At 36.0% G+C, this 22,960-nt stretch overlaps 1 protein-coding gene across 6 annotated transcripts in view; it reads left to right on the top strand.

Moving 5' to 3' along the window:
• The window catches only part of Uimc1 (ubiquitin interaction motif containing 1), a 134,583-nt gene that overhangs the window by 35,407 nt on the left and 76,216 nt on the right, over positions 1-22,960 (top strand). For all 6 annotated transcript variants that reach the window (XM_058586619.1, XM_058586617.1, XM_058586620.1 and 3 more), the window contains one exon: positions 20,240-20,324. In XM_058586619.1, coding sequence (XP_058442602.1) covers positions 20,240-20,324 — 85 coding nt within the window. The remainder of the gene's footprint in view (positions 1-20,239; positions 20,325-22,960) is intronic.

The raw sequence follows: 22,960 nt of genomic DNA, 5'->3' as shown, positions 1-22,960 counted from the left end.
CAATTAAACCACCTGAGCTTCAAGTGTTGTCTTTGGAAAGGATATTATCTAGTTTCAATTTCATTAAAAATAAGGTTATTCAATTTATCTTTTCTTGAGATGCTTCATGTCTTTCAAGGAGTTCATCCATTTCAACTACATTATTGAATTTCTTCTTTCTAAACCATTTTGAAAACTAGTGATACCACCTCTTTCTTCCTAATTTCTTTTTTTATACTGATTAGTCTTATTAGCACTTTGCTTTCACTGGTTTTATATATATATATATATATATACACATACATATATAAAATTACTTTGTTTCACTTATGTACATTTCTTTGGGGTAAATTTTCTCTTTTGATTCTAGTTTGTTTCTTTTTCTTTCTTTTTTCTTTTGCCATGCTGGAGATTGAACCTAAGGACATTTTTAACGCTGAGCTCCCTCCTCAGCCCTTTTTATTTTTTATTTTGAGACATGATCTCCCTCTTATTAAATTGCTGAGGCTAGCCTCAAACTTGTGAGCATTCTCCTTACCTCCCAAGTCTCTGGGATTATAATTATGTGCCACTGCACTTAGTTTCTTAAGGTAAAAGCTAAGAGCAGTGATTGGAGGCCTAATATGGGTGTTTAGTACTACTATGAGCACTTTTCAGGTCCCTCTCCTTGCTTTTTTTTTTTAACATATTTTATTTTTATGTGTGCTGGGGATCGAACTCAGTTCCTCACATATGCTAGGCAAGTGCTCTACCACTGAGTCAAAACCCTGGCCCCTCTCCTTGCTTTTTTTAGTGCTGGAGAGCAAACAGGGCCTTTTGCGCACTAGGCAAGTATTAGGGTTAGCCCTCCTAGCCCTCTAATTTCCCTTTAGATTTCTTTTTCAAGCCATGAGTTATTTAGAAGCATGCTATTTAGTTTCCAAATATTTGATAATTTTCTAGAGATTTTTTAAAAAATATTTATTTTTTAGTTTTCGGTGGACACAACATCTTTGTTTGTATGTGGTGCTGAGGATCGAACCCGGGCTGCACGCATGCCAGGCGAGTGCGCTACTGCTTGAGCCACATCCCCAGCCCTCTAGAGATTTTTTTGGTTACTGATTTCTAATTTAGTTTGTCATATGTATTTTGTATGATTTGAATCCTTTTAAAATCAATTGAAACTTGTCTTATGGCCCAGAATATCATTTATCTTGGTAAATATTCTTTTTTTTTTTTTTTTTTTAAATATTTATTTATTTATTTTTCGGTGGACATAACATCTTTGTTTGTATGTGGTGCTGAGGATCGAACCCGGGCTGCACGCATGCCAGGCGAGCGCGCTACCACTTGAGCCACATCCCCAGCCCCATATCTTGGTAAATATTCTTTGTGTAATTGATAAAAATGTACAGATGAGGGGGGCTGGGGCGTGGCTCAGTGGCAGAGCACTTGCCTAGCGTGTGTTGAGGCACTGAGTTTTATCCTTAGCACCACATAACAAATAAAGACATTCTGTTCATCTACAACTACAAAACACAAAAAATTATTAAAAACGTGCATATGAGGTAGCATTATTAGACAGAACTTTCTATAAATGTCAGTCAAGTTAACTGGATGTTAGTGTTGTTCAGTCTACTGTATCCTTACTGGTTTTCTGCCTATTTGCAGGGCTTTTAAAGTCTTTGACTGTAATTGTAGATTTATCTATTTCTCTTTTTAGTTCTATTAGTGTTTGCTTCATATATTTTGAAGTTTTACCATTAGATGTGTAAATGTTTAAGATTATCTTTTGATTAATTGACCCCCCTTTATCATTACGAAATGACCTTTTTTTCTTTTATTTTGATTGAACCCAGGAGCACTTAACCACTGAGCCACTTTCCCAAACCTTTTTATTGTTTATTTTGAGATAGAGTCTCGCTAAGTTTCTTGGGGCCTCACTAAGTTGCTGAGGCTGATTTTGAACTGTGACCTTCCTGCCTCAGCCTTCTGAGCCTCTGGGCTTGCAGGCATACGCCACCGTGCTCAGCTAAAATGAGCTTCAGCACTGGTATACTCTGAGTTCTGACATCTACTTTTTTGTTTGTGAGCTGGAGATTGAACCCAGGACCTCATACATAGTAGTCAAATGCTCTGTCACTGTGCTGTACCCCCAGCCTTGACATCTAGTTTTTCTAGTATTACTGTAGCTACTCTAGTTTTCTTTATTCTTTAATAGAAAAATTCTTCGATCAAAGCAAATTTACATTTTTACATTTATGACTTAACTAGAATAGAATAAATTTGTCCAATTTAAAATTGTATTAAGTACCAAACTCAGTGACAATGTTTGCATAATATAATAGAATTCTCTCAAAATGGTGCATCCTAATTTCATTGGAAGTCTTCTTAGAAGCAGAAAAATCTAATTATTGAAATAATTAAGACTCTTTTCCTTTAGATGAAAATAGTTCAATTCCTGGAACCCGCCACTCCACCCCATACCCCCCCACCCCCCAAATAAAGAAAATAGTTATCTATGCTAAATTCTGATTTTAAAATCCATGTTATATCTCGTGTGGTGGCACATGCCTATAATCCCAGCTACTCAGGAGGCTGAGACACAAGGATTGTAAATTCAATGCTGGCATGTGAAATTCAGCAAGATACTGTCTCAAAACATAAAAATGGCTGGGGTTTAGCTCAATGGTAGAGCATTTGTAGTTGTGAGGTCCTAGATTTAATTCCCAGTACTTGGGGCAGTGGAGAAAGCAAGTTACCATACGTTCTTTTTTTTTTTTCTTCTTTAATTTATTATAAACCATATACCTAAAGTTGTAATTATTTTGTATTGCCATTTTCCCGTATTTCACATCAATACATGTGAAGTATCTTTTAACTATTGAAAGCTTCCAAGATGACCTAATATTCAAAATGGTGTCTTAGAAATGCCATTTTTACTCAATATTTTCTGTTAACATTGATTCACCGTGATTTAGTTTAGTAATTTAGTTCATATGTTAATATACAGACTATCAATGTACTAGTCACTAGTACAATTTTTTTATTGTCATCTTCCTTAAAACAATGAATATTTCTACCTTTTGCAGTCTTGTCATTTATTTGACAGAGAAACAAGAATAAAATTTTCTTCTTGGGGCTGGGGTTGTGGCTCAGTGGTAGAGTGCTCGCCTAACATCCACAAGGCACTGGGTTCGATCCTCAGCACCACATAAATGTAAAATAAAGATATTGTGTCCATCTAAAACTTAAGAATAAATATTTGAAAAAATATTTTTTTCTACTACAACCATGTTTCCAAATAGGTTGGTTTCCTTGTGTAATATTATTATACAACTGTCCCTTCATATTCAGGGGGCTCACCATCTGGGACTTGAAAATGTAGAAGTTTCTTTCTCGTCTAAACATGTACAGACATTTTTTTCCCTTATCATTATTCTCTAAACAATGCAGTATGATTAAACTATTTATATGGCATATACATTATATTAGGTAAATAATCTAGAGATGTTTTATAAGTATATGGAAAGATGTTTAGGTTATGTGCAAATGCTATGCCATTTTATATCTATGGAGATTTGCGGGGAGGTGCTTGGTTCTTTGAATCAGCTTATATAACAGCTTATGTTTGTTAAGCAGCAGCCAGCATAACAAATATATGAGATAATCAACTTATAAAGAGAAGTGTTTTTTTTGGGATCATAACTTTGGAGGTTCTAGTCCATGATGGGTTGGCTCTGTTGTTTTGGGGCTCTGTCAAGGCAACACATAATGGCAGGAGCACATGGTAGAACAAAACTGCTTACTTCTTTTAAGGGCACAACTCCATTGACCTATACTTCTAGTATGCCCCACCTCTTAAGTATTTCATTACCTTCCAATAGTGCCCCCCGCCCTCCCTGCCCCAGGACCAATCCTTTAACACATGGGTCATTAGGGGACATTTAAGATCCAAATTATAGCACTAAATGACAACTATATTTCACTATATAAGTATCACGGATTGATTTTTTTTTCCCAATTAAAATACTACTACATGGCTGGGGCTGTAGCTCAGTGGTAGAACACTTGCCTAGCATGTGTGAGGCACTGGATTCAATCCTCAGCACCACATAAAAATAAATGAATAAAAGACATCTATCAACAACTACAAAAAATTTTTTTAAAAATACTATTACATACATAATGAGAAATTTGAGACATTTCTGAACTATAAGCCTTTATCATCTAGTTTTAAATTTCAATCTACTAGTCCTTATATATGCTCTTAGTGGATTTCAAAAAGATTAATAATCCTAAAGCGAAATTCATCTATCTCTAACTTATTTTATTCTCTTTAGGCAAGTCATCTGATTTTACTGGATTCCCAGGGACAAAACTAAAAAATTAGCAGTGGTTTTGTACTTTTTAGAATTGTTGGTTCAACTTTAGTTGTATGTCCACTTGAGATACAAAAAAGTTATGTAGACTACACATTGTTACAGAGACACAGAATGATGTAGTATTATGTGGACTAGGAAATTAAAATTACTTGATAAAAGGAGGGAGTCGGTATTTACATAAAAGTAATATTCCTGAACTTCTACCAAACATCAGTGTAAAGGCATTCTGTAAATTGAATTTGTAAAAGCTGTGCATGGAAACTATAGTATTTGGGAAAGAAGAAAGGTTTATAAAAGCTTTGGCATTTTCAAAAATGTAACTTTTTTCTACTATGAATTACACATTAACATAACCACACTAATTGAAGATATGCTTCAGGACTAGGCATGTAGCTCAGTGGTAAAGAACTTTCCTTTACATTCACAAAGCTCTGGGTTGCATCCCCAGCACTGCAAAGAAAAAAAAGTACACAGCTACATTCATAATGTTTAGAAAAAGCAATTCAACATTTTCTAAATGGATTATCTCATTTACTATATAATGTACCTGTAAAGATAAGGAGATTTTCTCCCTCTAAAGCTTTCAACATCAAAATTTATGCCTGTAAGATTTTAGAACTTTTAGCAGTTTATTTCAAATGAAAACTGTTAGAAACTTCTCAAATGTTCTTTATATTACAGGTTATATTAATAGTTACATACCGTAGAATCCTGCAGAAATTTTTCTGTCTTTACTGGATGGCTTTCTTTTAGTATTGGCCTTGAGTTTGTGTTTGCTTTCCTTGTTGCTAGTTGTGTTATATTGTGACTATTCAGCTTTCTTTGATAAGTTGTGTCTTTTCCTATTTGTCTTTACAAGTGTACTTCCGTAGGGAGCATAGATAGTTGAGTCTTGCTTTATTTTCCAGTCTGATAATCTCTACCAATATCTCTATCTAATATCTTTACTTAGGTATTTAGGCAGTTTAATTAATGTGATTATTGATATGGTTAGGATTTCATTTATCATCGTGTTATTTTTTTTGTTTGTTTGTTCCATATTTCTTTTTCTGTTCTCCATTTTTTGGCCTTTGTATTGAATGCTTTCTGTCTCCTAATGTTAATATCTTATATATCCACAGTACATTTATCAGAACTAAGACATTATCATTGATGTTACTGTAGTCTTCATTTGGATTTTAGCAGTTTTTCCACTAATGTTCTTTTTCTATTCTAGGATCCAATCCATAATTCTTACTACATATAGTAGTTTTAACTTTGGAGGGTTATACCAGATAAAGAAATTATGGTTGACAACTTTATTTTTCCAGTACTTTAAAAGACTGTGTTCCATTTTCTTCTTGGTTTATTGTTTCCAACAAAATATCTGACTTCATTCCTATTTTTCCCCTCTGTAAATTTGCGTCCCCTGCCAGTTTTTTTTTTCTTTTATCACTGGTTTAGAGTAACTTGATTATGTACTTTCAATTAAATTTATCATGATGTTTCTTGTGCTTTTGGTTTATAAAACTTCTTAGGTATGAGGGTTTATAGTTTTCATCAAGTTATGAATGTTCTCAGTTATTTTCTCTTAATCTTTTTTAAAATTTCTGTCCCTCTCCTCCTTTAGGAACTGTAATTACTACATATTAGGTCACCCAAAATTGTCCTACAGCTGACTGATAACTCTCTTCACTTATTTTTTTTTTAGGATGCCACACGAGCCACATTTCAACTACTTAATAACTCTAGTGGTTACTGTATTCTACTGTATAGAAAGTCCCATTGTGTGGTATTTTTTCCTTTAAGAGATGATCATAAATAATTCTATCATGCCTTAAAAATCTATTTACCTTGGGTACCACAAGAAATCCAAGCTTCCACTGGCATGCCTTTGTCACCTGAAGTCTCATCCCCTACATGACTCTAATCTGTGTTCTGGGAGACCCCTCAGTGTTGCTTTTATAATTCATCTTTTTTTTTTTTAAATTTTTATTGTTGTTTGTTCAAAACATTACATAGTTCTTGATATATCATATTTCACACTTTGATTCAAGTAGGTTATGAACTCCCATTTTTACCCCGTATACAGATTGCAGAATTACATCAGTTACACATCCATTGATTTACATATTGCCATACTAGTGTCTGTTGTATTCTGCTGCCTTTCCTATCCTCTACTATCCTCCCTCCCCTCCCCTCCCCTCCCCTCTTCTCTCTCTACCCCCTCTACTGTAATTCATTTCTCCCCCTTGTATTTTTTTCCCTTTCCCCTCACTTCCTCTTGTATGTAATTTTGTATAACCCTGAGGGTCTCCTTCCATTTCCATGCAGTTTCCCTTCTCTCTCCCTTTCCCTCCCACCCCTCATCCCAGTTTAATGTTAATCTTCTTCTCATGCTCTTCGTCCCTACTCTGTTCTTAGTTACTCTCCTTATATTAAAGAAGACATTTGGCATTTGTTTTTTAGGGATTGGCTAGCTTCACTTAGCATAATCTGCTCTAATACCATCCATTTCCCTGCAAATTCAATGATTTTGTCATTTTCTAATGCAGAGTAATACTCTATTGTGTATAAATGCCACATTTTTTTTTTATCCATTCGTCTATTGAAGGGCATCTAGGTTGGTTCCATAGTCTTGCTATTGTGAATTGTGCTGCTATGAACATCGATGTAGCAGTGTCCCTGTAGCATGCTCTTTTTAGGTCTTTAGGGAATAGACTGAGAAGGGGAATAGCTGGGTCAAATGGTGGTTCCATTCCCAGCTTTCCAAGAAATCTCCATACTGCTTTCCAAATTTGCTGCACCAATTTGCAGTCCCACCAGCAATGTACAAGTGTACCCTTTTCTCCACATCCTCTCTAGCACTTGTTGTTGTTTGACTTCATAATGGCTGCCAATCTTACTGGAGTGAGATGGTATCTTAGGGTGGTTTTGATTTGCATTCTCTGACTGCTAGAGATGGTGAGCATTTTTTCATGTACTTGTTGATTGATTGTATGTCCTCCTCTGAGAAGTGTCTGTTCAGGTCCTTGGCCCATTTGTTGATTGGGTTATTTGTTATCTTATTGTCTAATTTTTTGAGTTCTTTGTATACTCTGGATATTAGGGCTCTATCTGAAGTGTGAGGAGTAAAGATTTGTTCCCAGGATGTAGGCTCCCTATTTACCTCTCTTATTGTTTCTTTTGCTGAGAAAAAACTTTTTAGTTTGAGTAAGTCCCATTTGTTGATTCTAGTTATTAACTCTTGTGCTATGGGTGGCCTATTGAGGAATTTGGAGCCCGACCCCACAGTATGTAGATCGTAGCCAACTTTTTCTTCTATCAGACGCCATGTCTCTGATTTGATATCAAGCTCCTTGATCCATTTTGAGTTAACTTTTGTGCATGGCAAGAGAAAGGGATTCAGTTTCATTTTGTTGCATATGGATTTCCAGTTTTCCCAGCACCATTTGTTGAAGATGCTATCCTTCCTCCATTGCATGCTTTTAGCCCCTTTATCAAATATAAGAAAGTTGTAATTTTGTGGATTGGTCTCTGTGTCCTCTATTTTGTACCATTGGTCCACCCGCCTGTTTTGGTACCAGTACCATGCTGTTTTTGTTACTATTGCTCTGTAGTAAAGTTTGAAATCTGGTATCGCTGTACCTCCTGATTCACACTTCCTGCTTCGAATTGCTTTTGCTATTCTGGGTCTTTTGTTTTTCCATATGAATTTCATGATTGCTTTCTCTATTTCTACAAGAAATGTCGTTGGGATTTTGATTGGCATTGCATTAAACCTATAGAGAACTTTTGGTAATATCGCATTTTGATGATGTTAGTTCTGCCTATCTATGAACATGGTATATTTTTCCATCTTCTAAGATCCTCTTCTATTTCTCTTTTTAGGGTTCTGTAGTTTTCATTGTGTAAGTCTTTCACCTCTTTTGTTAGGTTGATTCCCAAGTATTTTATTTTTTTTGAGGATATTGTGAATGGAGTGGTTGTCCTCATTTCCATTTCAGAGGATTTGTCGCTGATATACAGGAATGCCTTTGATTTACGCGTGTTGATTTTATATCCTGCCACTTTGCTGAATTCATTTATTAGCTCTAATAGTTTCTTTGTAGACCCTTTTGGGTCTGCTAGGTATAGAATCATGTCATCTGCAAATAATGATAATTTAAGTTCTTCTTTTCCTATTTTTATGCCTTTAATTTCTTTCGTCTGTCTAATTGCTCTGGCCAGTGTTTCGAGAACTATGTTGAACAGAAGTGGTGAGAGAGGGCATCCCTATCTTGTTCCAGATTTTAGAGGGAATGCCTTCAATTTTTCTCCATTCAGAATGATGCTAGCCTGAGGCTTAGCATAGATTGCTTTTACAATATTGAGGTATGTTCCTGTTATCCCTAGTTTTTCTAGAGTTTTGAACATAAAGGGATGCTGTACTTTGTCGAATGCTTTTTCTGCATCTATCGAGATGATCATATGGTTCTTATTTTTAAGTCTATTGATGTGGTGAATAACATTTATTGATTTCCGTATACTGAACCAGCCTTGCATCCAAGGGATGAATCCTACTTGATCATGGTGCACAATTTTTTTGATATGTTTTTGTATTCGATTCGCCAGAATTTTATTGAGGATTTTTGCATCTAGGTTCATTAGAGATATTGGTCTGTAATTTTCTTTCTTTGAAGTGTCTTTGTCTGGTTTAGGAATCAGGGTGATGTTGGCCTCGTAGAATGAATTTGGAAGTTCTCCCTCTTTTTCTATTTCCTGAAATAGCTTGAAAAGTATTGGTATTAGTTCCTCTTTAAAGGTTTTGTAAAACTCTGCTGTATACCCATCCGGTCCTGGGCTTTTCTTAGTTGGTAGTCTTTTGATGGTTTCTTCTATTTCCTCAATTGATATTGGTCTGTTTAGGTTGTCTATATCCTCCTGACTCAATCTGGGCAGATCATATGACTTAAGAAATTTATCGATGCCTTCACTATCTTCTATTTTATTGGAGTATAAGGATTCAAAATAATTTCTGATTATTTTCTGTATTTCTGAAGTGTCTGTTGTGATATTGCCTTTTTCATCCCGTATGCTAGTAATTTGAGTTCTCTCTCTTCTTCTCTTCGCTAGCATCGCTAAGGGTCTGTCGATTTTGTTTATTTTTTCAAAGAACCAACTTTTAGTTTTGTCAATTTTTTCAATTGTTTCTTTTGTTTCGATTTCATTAATTTCAGCTCTGATTTTAATTATTTCTTGCCTTCTACTTATTTTGCTGTTGTTTTGGTCTTGTTTTTCTAGGATTTTGAGATGAAGTATGAGATCATTTATTTGTTGGTTTTTTTCTTTTTTTAAGGAATGAACTCCAAGCAATGAATTTTCCTCTTAGAACTGCTTTCAGTGTGTCCCATAGATTCCGATATGTTGTGTCTGTGTTTTCATTTATCTCTAAGAATTTTTAAATTTCCTCCTTGATATCTTCTATAACCCATTGATCATTCAGTAACCTATTGTTCATTCTCCAAGTGATACATGATTTTTCCTTCCTTCTTTTATCGTTGATTTTCAGTTTCATTCCATTATGATCAGATAAGATGCATGGTATTATCTCTACTCCTTTATATTGTCTAAGAGTTTCCCTGTGACATAATATATGATCTATTTTTGAGAAGGATCCATGTGCTGCCGAGAAAAAAATGTAACTGCTTGATGTTGGGTGGTATATTCTATATTTGTCAATTAAGTCTAGGTTAATAATTGTGTTATTGAGTTCTATAGTTTCCTTATTCATCTTTTGTTTGGAAGATCTGTCCAGTGGTGAGAGAGGTGTGTTGAAGTCTCCCATGATATTGTATGGTGGTCTATTAGACTCTTGAACTTGAGAAGAGTTTGTTTGATGAACATAGCTGCACCATTGTTTGGGGCATATATATTTATGATTGTTATGTCTTGTTGGTGTATGGTTCCCTTGAGCAGTATGTAGTGTCCCTCTTTATCCCTTTTGATTAACTTTGGCTTGAAATCTATTTTATTTGATATGAGTATGGACACTCCTGCTTGTTTCTGAAGTCCATATGAGTGATATGATTTTTCCCAACCTTTCACCTTCAGTCTATGTATGTCTTTTCCTATCAAATGCGTCTCCTGTAGGCAGCATATTGTTGGGTCTTGTTTTGTGATCCATTCTACTAGCCTGTGTCTCTTAATTGGTGAGTTTAAGCCATTAACATTTAGGGTTATTATTGAGATATGGGTTGTTCTTCCAGCCATATTTGTTTATTTATGTTACTAAACATGGTTTGTTTTCCTCTTTGATTATTTTCCCCCCCTTTACTGTCCTACCTCCCACTGTTGGTTTGCATTGTTATTTTCCATTTCCTCTTCCTGTAATGTTTTGCCAAGGATGTTTTGAAGAGATGGTTTTCTAGCTGCAAATTCTTTTAACTTTTGTTTATCGTGGAAGGCTTTAATTTCATCTTCCATCCTGAAGCTTAATTTCGCTGGATACACAATTCTTGGTTGGAACCCATTTTCTTTCAGTGTTTGAAATATGTTATTCCAGGATCTTCTAGCTTTCAGAGTCTGTGTTGAAAGATCAGCTGTTATCCTGATTGGCTTACCCCTAAATGTGATCTGCTTCCTTTCTCTTGTAGCTTTTAAAATTCTCTCCTTATTCTGTATGTTGGGCATCTTCATTATAATGTGTCTAGGTGTGGATCTCTTATGATTTTGCACATTCGGCATCCTGTAGGCTTCTAGGATTTGGGATTCTGTCTCATTCTTCAAGTCTGGGAAGTTTTCTCGTATTATTTCATTGAATAGATTGCTCATTCCTTTGGTTTGGACCTCTATACCTTCCTGTATCCCAATGACTCTTAAGTTTGGTCTCTTTATGCTATCCCATATTTCTTGGATGTTCTGCTCATGGTTTCTTAACAGTCTTGCTGAGCTGTCTATGTTCTTTTCAAGTTGAAATACTTTGTCTTCATTGTCTGATGTTCTGTCTTCTAAGTGTTCTACTCTGCTGGTAGTATTCTCAATTGAGCTTTTAAGTTGGTTTTTTGCTTCCTGCATTTCTAGGATTTCTGTTTGTTTGTGTTTTATAACCTCTATCTCCCTGTATAGTTGATCTTTTGCTTCTTGGATTTGTTTATGTAATTCATTGTTGAAGTGATCTTTCATTGTCTGATTTTGCTGTCTAATTTCTTCCTTGAGACTCCAGATCATCTGAAGCATGTATATCCTGAATTCTTTATCTGACATTCCATCTGCTGCAGCTCTTCTAAAGTTGAGTTGACCTGCATTGCTTGTGGTCCTTTCTTTCCTTGTCTTTTCATACTGCTCGCGTTTCTTTCTGCTTGGTGAAACTGTTGTGTTATTGAAATTTTCCCCCTATATATTTATGTTGCTCTTGTATAGTTGAAAAGTCTCCCTTGCATGGGCGGGCAGCGGCTGTGCCCCTCCTCCAATTGGGGTGATCTGTCTACCACGCTGATGGGCCGCTGGGCCCGTTCTGCCGGTCAGTCGCAGGTCTGCCTACCTTGCAGGCGCGGGCGGCGGCTCTGCTCTGCCCTTACTCCATTTGGGGTGACATGTCTACCACGCCGGCAGGTCGCTGGGCCTGTTCCGGGCGCGGAGGCGGCTCTGCTCTGCCCCTACTCCAATTGGGGTGACGTGTCTGCCACGCCGGCGGGCTGCTGGGCCTGTTTCGCCGGTCGGTCGCAGGTCTGCCTACCTTGCGGGTGCGGGCCGCGGCTCTGCTCTGCCCCTACTCCAATTGGGGTGACGTGTCTACCGGGTCGCTGGGCCTGTTCCGGGTGCGTGCGGGCGGCTCTGCTCTGCCCCTACTCCAATTGGGGTGACGTGACTACCACGCCAGCAGGCCGCTGGTCCTGTTCCGGCTGTCGGTCGCAGGTCTGCCTACCTTGTGGGCGCGGGCGGCGGCTTTGCTCTGCCCCTACTCCAATTGGGGTGACGTGACTACCACGCCAGCGGGTCCCTGGGCCTGTTCCGGGTGCGGGCAGCGGCTCTGCTCCTATAATTCATCTTAATCTCCCCCTCTACCCTTGAAATAACTCTGTTTTCTTGGAATTTGTTAGTGATCAGAAAATTCACTGTGCTCAACCTCCTTGGTGAAAGTTTTCTCATCTTTTTATTCTCACTGAAAGATAGCTGTCCTGGTTCTCCTTGCAGCTTCTCAACTATTGGCTGTTACTTCTTCCATATACCATAGTAGTAGTGGATCTGGAGGTGGAATACACATTCTTCTTGTGCTTCACTATTTTTTTTTAAGAGGGGGGGAGGGAGGGTGGCAGAGAGAGAGGGGATTTTTTAATATTTCTTTTTAGTTTTCAGTGGACACAACATCTTTATTTTATTTTTTTATTTTTATGTGGTGCTGAGGATCGAACCCAGCGCCCCGCGCATGCCAGGCAAGCACGCTACTGCTTGAGCCACATCCCCAGCCCTTGTCCTTCACTATTGCTTCTAGAATACTGGAAAAACCTACTTTGAAGCACAAATCATAGTGTTATTCCTCCTACCTCAGCCTGAAGCAGTAATCTGCAATCTTCCTGACCATTCCCCACCTCTAACACTTCTCAGTTCATTGAAAACTGTAAGTATCACTTACCATCTTTCTCTTCACTACTCTTTGTCATCATTCTTAGTGATTTCACTGTTTACATATTAGGCTGAATCATACAAAGCTGTGATTTTTGTTGGTTCAAGTCAAGATATGACCCTTCTGATGCTCTGGCTTCTCAGTTCCTTGACCTCTTGGGTATCTATCCTAATAGGTCATAGCACCTCAGCCTTTCTCAAGTGGGATTCTGAAAGAGAAGTAAATCTAGTGCCCTAAGGCATCAACTGTATGGGTTTTTTTTTGTTTGTTTGTTTTTGTTTTTGTTTTTGTACTAGGGATTGAACTCGGGCCCTCGATCACTGAACCATACCCCAGACCTATTTTGTATTTTATTAAGAGACAGGGTCTTGTTTAGTGCCTTGCTATTGCTGAGGCTGGCTTTGAACTTTGGATTCTCCTGCCTCAGCCTCCTGAGCTTCTGGGATTACAGGCATGTGCCACTGCACCTTGCTCACTGCATGTTTTTAACCAACTTCTGTCTTCTTCTGCATGTAGAGCTGTACCAGCTATCGACTCTCCTTGTCAAAATTAAGGAAACAGTCACTTCATTTTCTGTGTTCCCTGGTTCTGATAAGGAATCCTTGTTGAGCCTGTCATAATAATAAACATTGCTATTTTCCAGATCTCAATTTCAGATGTTCATTCTGTAATCAGTGTCACCTATGTTTTCCAACTTACTCCTTATAATACCCTAACTCCAGTAATACTTTAGCCCTAGTAAGATGTCTAATCAGCTGACTTTGTCACCTTTTCATTTTCTTCTACCATTTCATGTCCCCACCTTTCCTCCTTATCTAATGTATATAGCACAATTTTTATATTAACAGTTCCCTTGAATATCTTGAATATTCCCTCAACCTCTTTGTATTATATTTCCTGGCAAATCCCCACCTTGGTTAAACCTATCCCTCCACCTATTACGTGCCCCTTTTTGCTGAATGTGGCAAGGAAAAAACAAAACATGTAACTGTGCTCACTGTGATCACATTTATTTAAGATCACAAACTTTAAGAGACCCCTCAGTGTTGCTCCTTCTCAGTACTGCTTAGCAATCTTTTTTTTTTTTTTTTTTTTTTTGCAACTTAGTGAGATTCTTTCTCAATATAAAATTTAAAAAAGGGCTGAGGATGTAGCACAGAGGTAGAGGTTTGATACCCGGTACCAAAACCAAATATCCCTCAAAAACAACACCACAAGAACCAAAACCTCAAAATAACTCAAGGAACTATTGTATGTATATATACAAATGTAGATATCGGTGTGTGTTTATCTCCTCCCCTTTTTGAGGTAGAGTGCAAGGCACTCTACCAATAGCTACATACAGCCTCAAACCTTTTGAATTTTATTTTGAGACAGGGTTCCCCAGACTGGCCTGAATGTTGTGATCCTCTTGCCTTAGACTCTCAAGTAGCTGGGATTACAGGTGTGTGCTACCATGCTGGATTATATGTATCCTTTATTTTGCTATGTACTTAAATGAGTATTCTTACATACAACTCTCACTGCTATTGTTGACCAGCTTTACTAGTTTGTTTTTATTTCTCCACTGTTACTTTAACAAAAAATAAGCTATGTATGTATCTTTAATTTCCCTTCTTTATGTGAAATATAGTATATTTCCTGTTTATATTTTGTCCTTTTCTCTGAATAATATATCCTGGAAGTTATTACTTTTAATTTTTTGTTTATTTTCTTATACTTTTAAAATATACCTTATTAGATTTTACTTAAACCTAACTTCTTGGGAACCCAGTAATTTTTTATTTTTTGTTTTTGAGGTGGTTTTATCTGTTTTCAAAGTTTGATCAACTTTCATTTGTTCCTCTTTTGTCTGCTTTTTATCTTAGATTTTGAATTTCTGGGCAAAGTGCTCTACGATTGAGCTACACTTTTGGTTTTTAAATTTTTTATTTTCTATTTTGGCAGTGGTAAGGATTAAATCCAAGGCCTTGGATATGCAAAGCAAGTGCTCTGTCACTGAGCTACACCCTGAGTCTTTTATTTTATTTTTTGAGACATGGTCGTGCTAAGTTTTCAGGCTGCCCTTGATCTTGCAATCCTCCTGCCTTAACCTCCTAAGTAGCTGGAAATATAGGCATGCACCAACATACCTGGGTATAGTTTTTTCTTAATCTTCAAAAGTTTCTTTGAATTCTGTTTGGAATGTCTTCTTAACATGTATGCATATTTTCTGGGTTGGTATTTAGGGGAGAATGTTGATAACCTGAAAATTTTTGATTTGCATTATGTTTTGTCTCATAGTTTAGAATTTATTCTTATCAGTTAATGGATAGATGAAATAGAGAGTTTCCTTTTCTTTACTTCAGTGAACTCAGTTTCTTTCATGAATGATGGTGTTGATATAGGTGTGATATTGGGGGAGAGATTAACTCATTTGTGTGTGTGTGTGTTTTTTCCCCTCTCCTTCAGGATCATTTGTCTTTATTTCTCTTATTCTTCCTTCAGTGAATCTGAGGGGCATCACCCCCCCCCTTTTTTTTTTTTTTGGTGAGGCTGGGGACAGAACCCAAGGGCTTCAAGCAAGGCAAATGCTCAAAGGGCTCCATTACAGACCTCCACCTCCAGGTTCTATCTCCTTATCTAACAGCAGTAAATCTCTGAGGTTGCCACTCTGGTTCTTACTTTTATGGACTTTTTTTTTTAATATTTATTTTTTAGCTTTTTAGGTGGACACAATATCTTTATTTATTTATTTTTTTATGTGGTGCTGAGAATCAAACCCAGTGCCTCATGTATGCCAGGCAAGCGCGCTTCTACTTGAGCCATATCCCCAGCCTTGGACTTTTCATGTAGCTGTTGGTATGAAGTACCAAATGTTGAACCTGTGTTCAATGTTTGATCTTAATTTTGCACTTTCTAAAATTTTATTGTATTTTTGGTACCAATGATTGAACACAGGGGCACTTAACTACTGAGCCATATCCTCAGCCCTTTTTTAAGTTATTTTTTATTTTGAGAGAGGGTCCCATCAAGTTGCTTAGGGCCTTGTCAAGTTGCTCGGGCCAGCCTTGTTCTTGGGATCCTCCTGCTTCAACCTCTGGAGTCTTTGGGATTACAGCATTGCCACTATGCCAAGCTAAGACTTTTAAATTTTTTTAAAATATTTTTTTTAGTTGTAGATGGACACAATATCTTTATTTTTACTTATTTATTTTTATGTGGTATTGAGGATCGAACCCAGGGCCTCATGCATGAAAGGCAAGTGCTCTACCATGGAGCTACAACCCCATCCCTGGACTTTTTAATTTTAAGAGTGATTTTTTAAAATTTATTTTTTAATTAAAGATGGACACTATATATTTATTTTATATTTATGAGGTGCTGAGGATCGAACCCAGTGCCTCTCGCATGTTAGGCGAGCGCTGTACCTCTGAGCCACCACCCCAGCCCATTAAGGGTGATTTTTTTGTTTTTGTTTTTTTGAGGCAGGGTCTTACTATGTAGCCCAAGCTGGCTTCAAACTTGGAATCCTTCTGCCTCTGCCACTCTTAGCTGGGATTATGTGCATATGCTACCATGGCTGGCTTTTACATCTTTTAAAAAAGTTGATTTTGTCTATGGTTCTTTACTGTATTGTAATTATTTTTCATGGACTCTCTTTTAAGTCTTTTTTATCTGTTCTTTGTACCCACAGATTTGCAGTACTGGTGGGAGTGCTGATGAAATTTGTTACCTGCATTTTTTTCTTTCTTCCTTTTTTTTTAACCTGCATTTCTTTCTTGCATGTAATTTGAAGTTTCGTATTGTCTGTGGTTTTTATAGGTCTGTGATTTTTCTGAAGGGTATGTGGAGTGATTCAAATTTAGACAATTTACCCTTATCTTCTAGACCTTTTCATGTCAGACATTTTGGATCAGTTTATCACTGCTGAATCTCATGTATATAATCTTGAGTTGCATCTTGTTAGAGTCTGTTATATTTACTGTATTTCTTTTTCTATATTCTTTGTGGGGTGTTTGGCTATTTTTTGGCATATCTTTTGTTATTTAGGAAAGTATATATTTTTTATTCTAACATCTTTATAATATGACTTTCATAATTCCTGTTATTCCCTTTTTTTTTTTTTTTTGCAGTGTGGGAATTAAACCCAGGACCACACACGTGCTAGAGCTTTGTCACTGAGGTGTATTCCTAGCCCTTATTCCCTTTCTCCTTCCCTTCTTCCTTCTTTTTCCTTCCTCCTTCTCCTGTCACCTGTCTTCTGTCCTGTCTTATCCTGTTCTTTGGTTTCCTGAGCTGTGTCCCTACCCATTTTTAGTTTTTATTTTAAGACAGGGTCTCACTAAGTTGCTGAGCCTAAGTTGGAACTTACAAACCTCTTGTCTCTGCCTCCCAAGTCTCTGGGATTACAGGTGTGTGCTGCCATGCCTGGCCTCTTTTTTCTTATTTAATCTTCTGTTTACATGGTTTGTCAGTTTTAAATGGTGTTCTTTGATTTACACTTATGGACTATTCAGTAGTCAGTGCACTTATTTTATTTTTTGTTTCTATCTTTCATTAATTAATTGTATCATTTCTACATTATTAAAAATATTTACATATTTTCTTATATTTTATCCCTACTTTTTAGTCTTATATCTAAAATTAAATATATTTATTGTTGATTCTTTTGCTAGTGCTTCTGTAATCATTTTTTGATTGAATGATGCTCATTCTTTGTTAGATTTGTCAAGAAGGACTTATGAAGATAGCATTTCCCAAGTTCTTGCATGTTTGATGTTGTTTTTCCAGTCTTGATAACTGAAAGAGTTTTTGGCTAGGTACAAAATCCTTTGTTTAGGAAGTGCAGGGAAGTGATATTGGCCAAATCATATTGTTATATTGTATGCATGTAACAACAAATCCCACCTTTATGTGCAATTATAATGCACCAGTAAAAACATGGAAAAAATTCTTTGTTTAAAAATTTTTCCTGTGCTTCTTTAAAATAATTGCCTTTTTTGTATTGTTGCATACTACACTAGGTATATTCATTTAATTTTCCTTTTTTTAAGAATGATTTTTTCTTTAGTTGCGATGGACCTTTATCTTATTTATTTATATGTGGTGCTGAGATTTAAACCCAGGGCCTCACACATGCCAGGCAAGTGCTCTACCGCTGAGCCACAACCCCAGTTCGGTGATTATATCTTTTTGTCTTTTTTCTTTATCTTTAGGATTTACCCAGTACATGTCTGGGAATTGATTATTCAAGGTCAACTTTCCAAGAGAATGGTGTGTACTTTCAAAGTGTAGATTCCTGGTGTTACTCCTCTGCCTTCCATTTCCTTGAAACGATTTATTCGATTATAGTTTTAGTATTAGTTTGTTCTATTGTTTGTTTCCGTCTTCAGAGTTCCCAATTTTACATATATGGAAAACACACACACACACACACACACACACAATCAGCTTTGTCTATATTCTTTTTAAGCTGATTTTTCTTGGCTCATTATTATTTGTCTTTCATTTTTTGGTCCTCAGTGCCTCTTAGTTAACTGCTAGGTGGAGTGAAGTAGGTGTATTTGGTTCTGTTTTAGTTCTACAGAATTTATTTACCTTCTTTTTCTTTTCTTTTACTTACCCAGTAGCTAAAGAGTGATTTATTTATTTATTTTTTTTAATTTTATTTTTTTTATTGGTTGTTCAAAACATTACAAAGCTCTTGACATATCATATTTCATACATTTGATTCAAGTGGGTTATGAACTCCCATTTTTACCCCATATACAGATTGCAGAATCACATCAGTTACACATCCACGTTTTTACATATTGCCATACTAGTGACTGTTGTATTCTGCTCTTTCCTATCCTCTACTATCCCCCCTCCCCTCCCCTCCCCTCCCCTCCCCTCCCCTCCCCTCCCCTCCCATCTTCTCTCTCTACCCCATCTACTGTAATTCATTTCTCTCCCTTGATTTTTTTTTCCCTTTCCCCTCACTTCCTCTTGTATGTAATTTTGTATAACAATGAGGGTCTCCTTCCATTTCCATGCAATTTCCCTTCTCTCTCCCTTTCCCTCCCACCTCTCGTCCCTGTTTAATGTTAATCATTTTCTCATGCTCTTCCTCCCTCCTCTGTTTTTAGTTGCTCTCCTTATATCAAAGAAGACATTTGGCATTTGTTTTTTAGGGATTGGGTAGCTTCACTTAGCATAATCTGCTCTAATGCCATCTATTTCCCTGCAAATTCCATGATTTTGTCATTTTTTAGTGCTGAGTAAGACTCCATTGTGTATAAATGCCACATTTTTTTAATCCATTCATCTATTGAAGGGCATCTAAGTTGGTTCCACAGTCTAGCTATTGTGAATTGTGCTGCTATGAACATCAATGTAGCAGTATCCCTATAGTATGCTCTTTTAAGGTCTTCAGGGAATAGTCTAAGAAGGGCAATAGCTGGATCAAATGATGGTTCCATTCCCAGCTTTCCCAGGAATCTCCATACTGCTTTCCAAATTGGCTGCACCAATTTGCAGTCCCACCAGCAATGTACAAGTGTACCCTTTTCCCCACATCCTCTCCAGCACTTGTTGTTGTTTGACTTCATAATGGCTGCCAATCTTACTGGAGTGAGATGGTATCTTAGGGTGGTTTTGATTTGCATTTCTCTGACTGCTAGAGATGGTGAGCATTTTTTCATGTACTTGTTGATTGATTGTATGTCCTCCTCTGAGAAGTGTCTGTTCAGGTCCTTGGCCCATTTGTTGATTGGGTTATTTGTTTTCTTATTGCTTAATTTTTTGAGTTCTTTGTATACTCTGGATATTAGGGCTCTATCTGAAGTGTGAGGAGTAAAGATTTGTTCCCAGGATGTAGGCTCCCTATTTACCTCTCTTATTGTTTTGCTGAGAAAAAACTTTTTAGTTTGAGTAAGTCCCATTTGTTGATTCTTGTTTTTAACTCTAAAGAGTGATTTTAAATAAATTAGAATGAAGTGAATTTAAACATTATTATTAGTTTTTAAGCTTTGAATTAAGTTTCTCTGATCTTGGGTAGATGCCTACTGGTAATTTTGGAAATTGGTTGATCTTTACCTAACTATGTATGTGACAGATAATAATGTCACCATATTATATATTTTTATATTTATGGTTTTATTGGTTCCAGATATTGTGTGTTTCCCTTTTTGTACTGCAAAAGAAACTTCTTCTGATGTCTTATATGCACATTTTTAACAGTCACTGATTCTTCAGAGTCCTTTTTTAGCCATGAAGAGATGTACAGGAGACAGAGAAATTTCTACTTTTAATTTTAGCCATCCTGATCATTTTTCTTGTTTTGCAACAGGAACCAAAGGAGGAGAATGGATTGCAGAAAACGAAGATAAAACAGTCAAATAGAGCAAAGTGTTTGGCCAAAAGAAAAATTGCACGTATGTTTTCATTTTGGGGTTGAATTGGTACTAGTTTTTTTTCTTTTTCTTTTTTCCTCGTTGTTTTCCTTAGGAAAAGAGAATTGTTTAAAAAAGGATACTTATGCTTCCTATTTAGTCTGGATTTATTAATTTTAGAAATTGCTTATACAGTTATCTATAGTTTATACAATTATCTTGTTAGAGGGAGAATGCTGAAATAAAAAATGTGATGTTCAGGGCTAGGCACATGTGGGTTTAAATCCTTGATTTATTCCTTACTATGTAGATATTAGGCAAGTCACTACTTTCAGTTTTCCAGTTTCTTCATCAATTTAGTTATTATCTAAATAGTAACACTTATTTAGAGATTCAGTTAGTAGTAACCCTCAAATAATTAATGGTACCTGTTGCTATTTTTTTCATTAGAACGGTTAGTTGGAAGTTTGTATGTCACTCAGTTATCTCTAAATACATTAATCTTTATAGTTAGATCTATTTAATGTACTCAAGTTATTTTCAGTCTTGAGAATTATTAGTAATAGTTACTTTTTTGTGTGTGGGGGGGTACCAGGGATTGAATTTAGGGGCACTCAACCATTAAGCCACATCCTCAGCCCTATTTTGTATTTTATTACAGGGTCTCTCAAAGTTCTTAATGCCTGTTGGTAGTTATCTGCTTGGTAAATTTTACATCTTTACAGTCAAAGTATGTTTTATCTTTTATTTAATTGGATTATTCTGTTTTTCTTTTATACAGTGAAATAATTTCTTTTGTTTTTTGAGTTTAGGCCATTTACATTTAATATAATTACATTGATGTGGTTGGATTAAAATTTACCCTTTTGAAAGATGTTTATTTATATTGTTTTTTTGTTTCACTTTTTTTTTCTGCCCACTTTTGTACTTGTTGAATATTATTTTGATTTCATTTTATTTCTGCTATTGGCTGATTTTTTTGGGGTGGTACTGGGGATAGAACTAAGAGGCACTTGACCACTGAGCCACATCCCCAGCCCTATTTTGTATTTTATTTAGAAGACAGAGTCTCACTGAGTTGCTTAGTGTCTCACCATTGCTGAGGCTGGTTTTGAACTTTGAATCCTCCTCCCTCAGCCTCCCAAGCCACTGGGATTATAGGCATGTGCCATCACTGCTATTGGCTAATTATTTATATCTTTTAAAAAATATTAAGAGGTTGCCCTAGGGTTTATAGCACACGTATTTACTTAGTCACCTTGAAAATATGTTATATATCTTCACATGTAGTATAAAGACTTTTCAATAGAATATACCCAATTCCTTTTTATCCCCCTTTGTTATACTATACATTTTCCTTTTATAAGCATATAAGCTGTTGATACTGTTTTACTTTTGATAGTTGATTGTCTTTTATAACAATGAAAATAAACAATTAGAAATTCTATACTTTGCTTTATTTATGCCCTTTTTTAAAAAAAACTTTTTTTTAGTTGTAGATGGATACAAATTTTATTTATTTATTTTTGTGTGGTGCTGAGGATCGAACCCAGGGCCTCATGCATGCAAGGCAAGTGCTGTACCACTGAGCTATGACCCTAGCCCCATTTATTTATGCCCTTTTAAGAACTGTTTATTTCCTTACTTACATCTAGGTTTCTTTCCTGTGTCATAGTCTTTCTGCCACAAAAGCTTCTTTGCACACTTACTGTAGTATAGTTCTGTTAGCAAAAAAATTCTCTTTGTCTGAAAATGTCTTCATTTCTCTATTTTGGGTTAACTTCTTTATTGAGATATAATTCATATATAATTCACCCATTTAAAGCATACAGTGTTTTTAAGTATATTAACAGTGTTATGCTGCTGTTACCACAATCTAATTCTAGAATTTTTATCTTCCAAGAAAGAAACCTTGTATCCTTGCCAGTCATACAAAACCCTTCATCTTTCCTATCCCTAGACAACTCCAGTCTACTTCCTATAGATTATTTGTTTATAAATTTGCTATTCTAGACCTTGCATATAAATGGAATCATATGAGGTCTTTTGTAATTGATTTTTTTCACCTAGCATAATGTTTTCAGGTTCATCCATGTTTTAGTATGTGTCAGTATTTCATTCCCTCATTGCCAAATAATATTTCATTACATTTCTATACCACATTTTGTTTATTCTTTCATGATTTGATGGATATTGGTGTTGTTTCTACTTTTGGGTTATTGTGACTAATGTGGCTATGAATATATTCATGTGTGTGTGTGTGTGTGTATTTTTTAATATATATATATATATATATATATATATATATATATATATGTTTTGTATTGAGGATTTAACAACCAGGACCACCTCTTTACCACTGAGCTTTTATTTTTTATTCTGAATTTGAGACCAATGAAACTGTTATCATCAAATAAATTTTCCCTCCTCTAAGTTGTTTTTGTCAGGTATTTTGGTCACAGTGATGCAAACTTAACTGAAACAGTAGGGTTTATACTTACATATTTTGGTTGCCGGTCTGAATTTTATGTCCCCTCATTGATACTCAATTAGAGTCAGAGCTGGTTTATTCGTTGGATCCTATATCTGAGATGTTTTATTCAAGTAGAATTTTTTTTAAATATTTATTTTTTAGCTGGGCACAATATCTTTATTTTATTTATTTATATGTGGTGTTG

This window comes from Marmota monax, unplaced genomic scaffold, assembly GCF_021218885.2.
Source record: "Marmota monax isolate L192 unplaced genomic scaffold, Marmota_monax_Labrador192_F-V1.1 WCK01_AAM20220418_F8-fsc00196, whole genome shotgun sequence".
NCBI lineage: Eukaryota > Metazoa > Chordata > Mammalia > Rodentia > Sciuridae > Marmota > Marmota monax.
The sequence above is the reverse complement of the archived record's forward strand: the minus strand, read 5'-3'. Positions and strand labels throughout refer to the sequence as shown.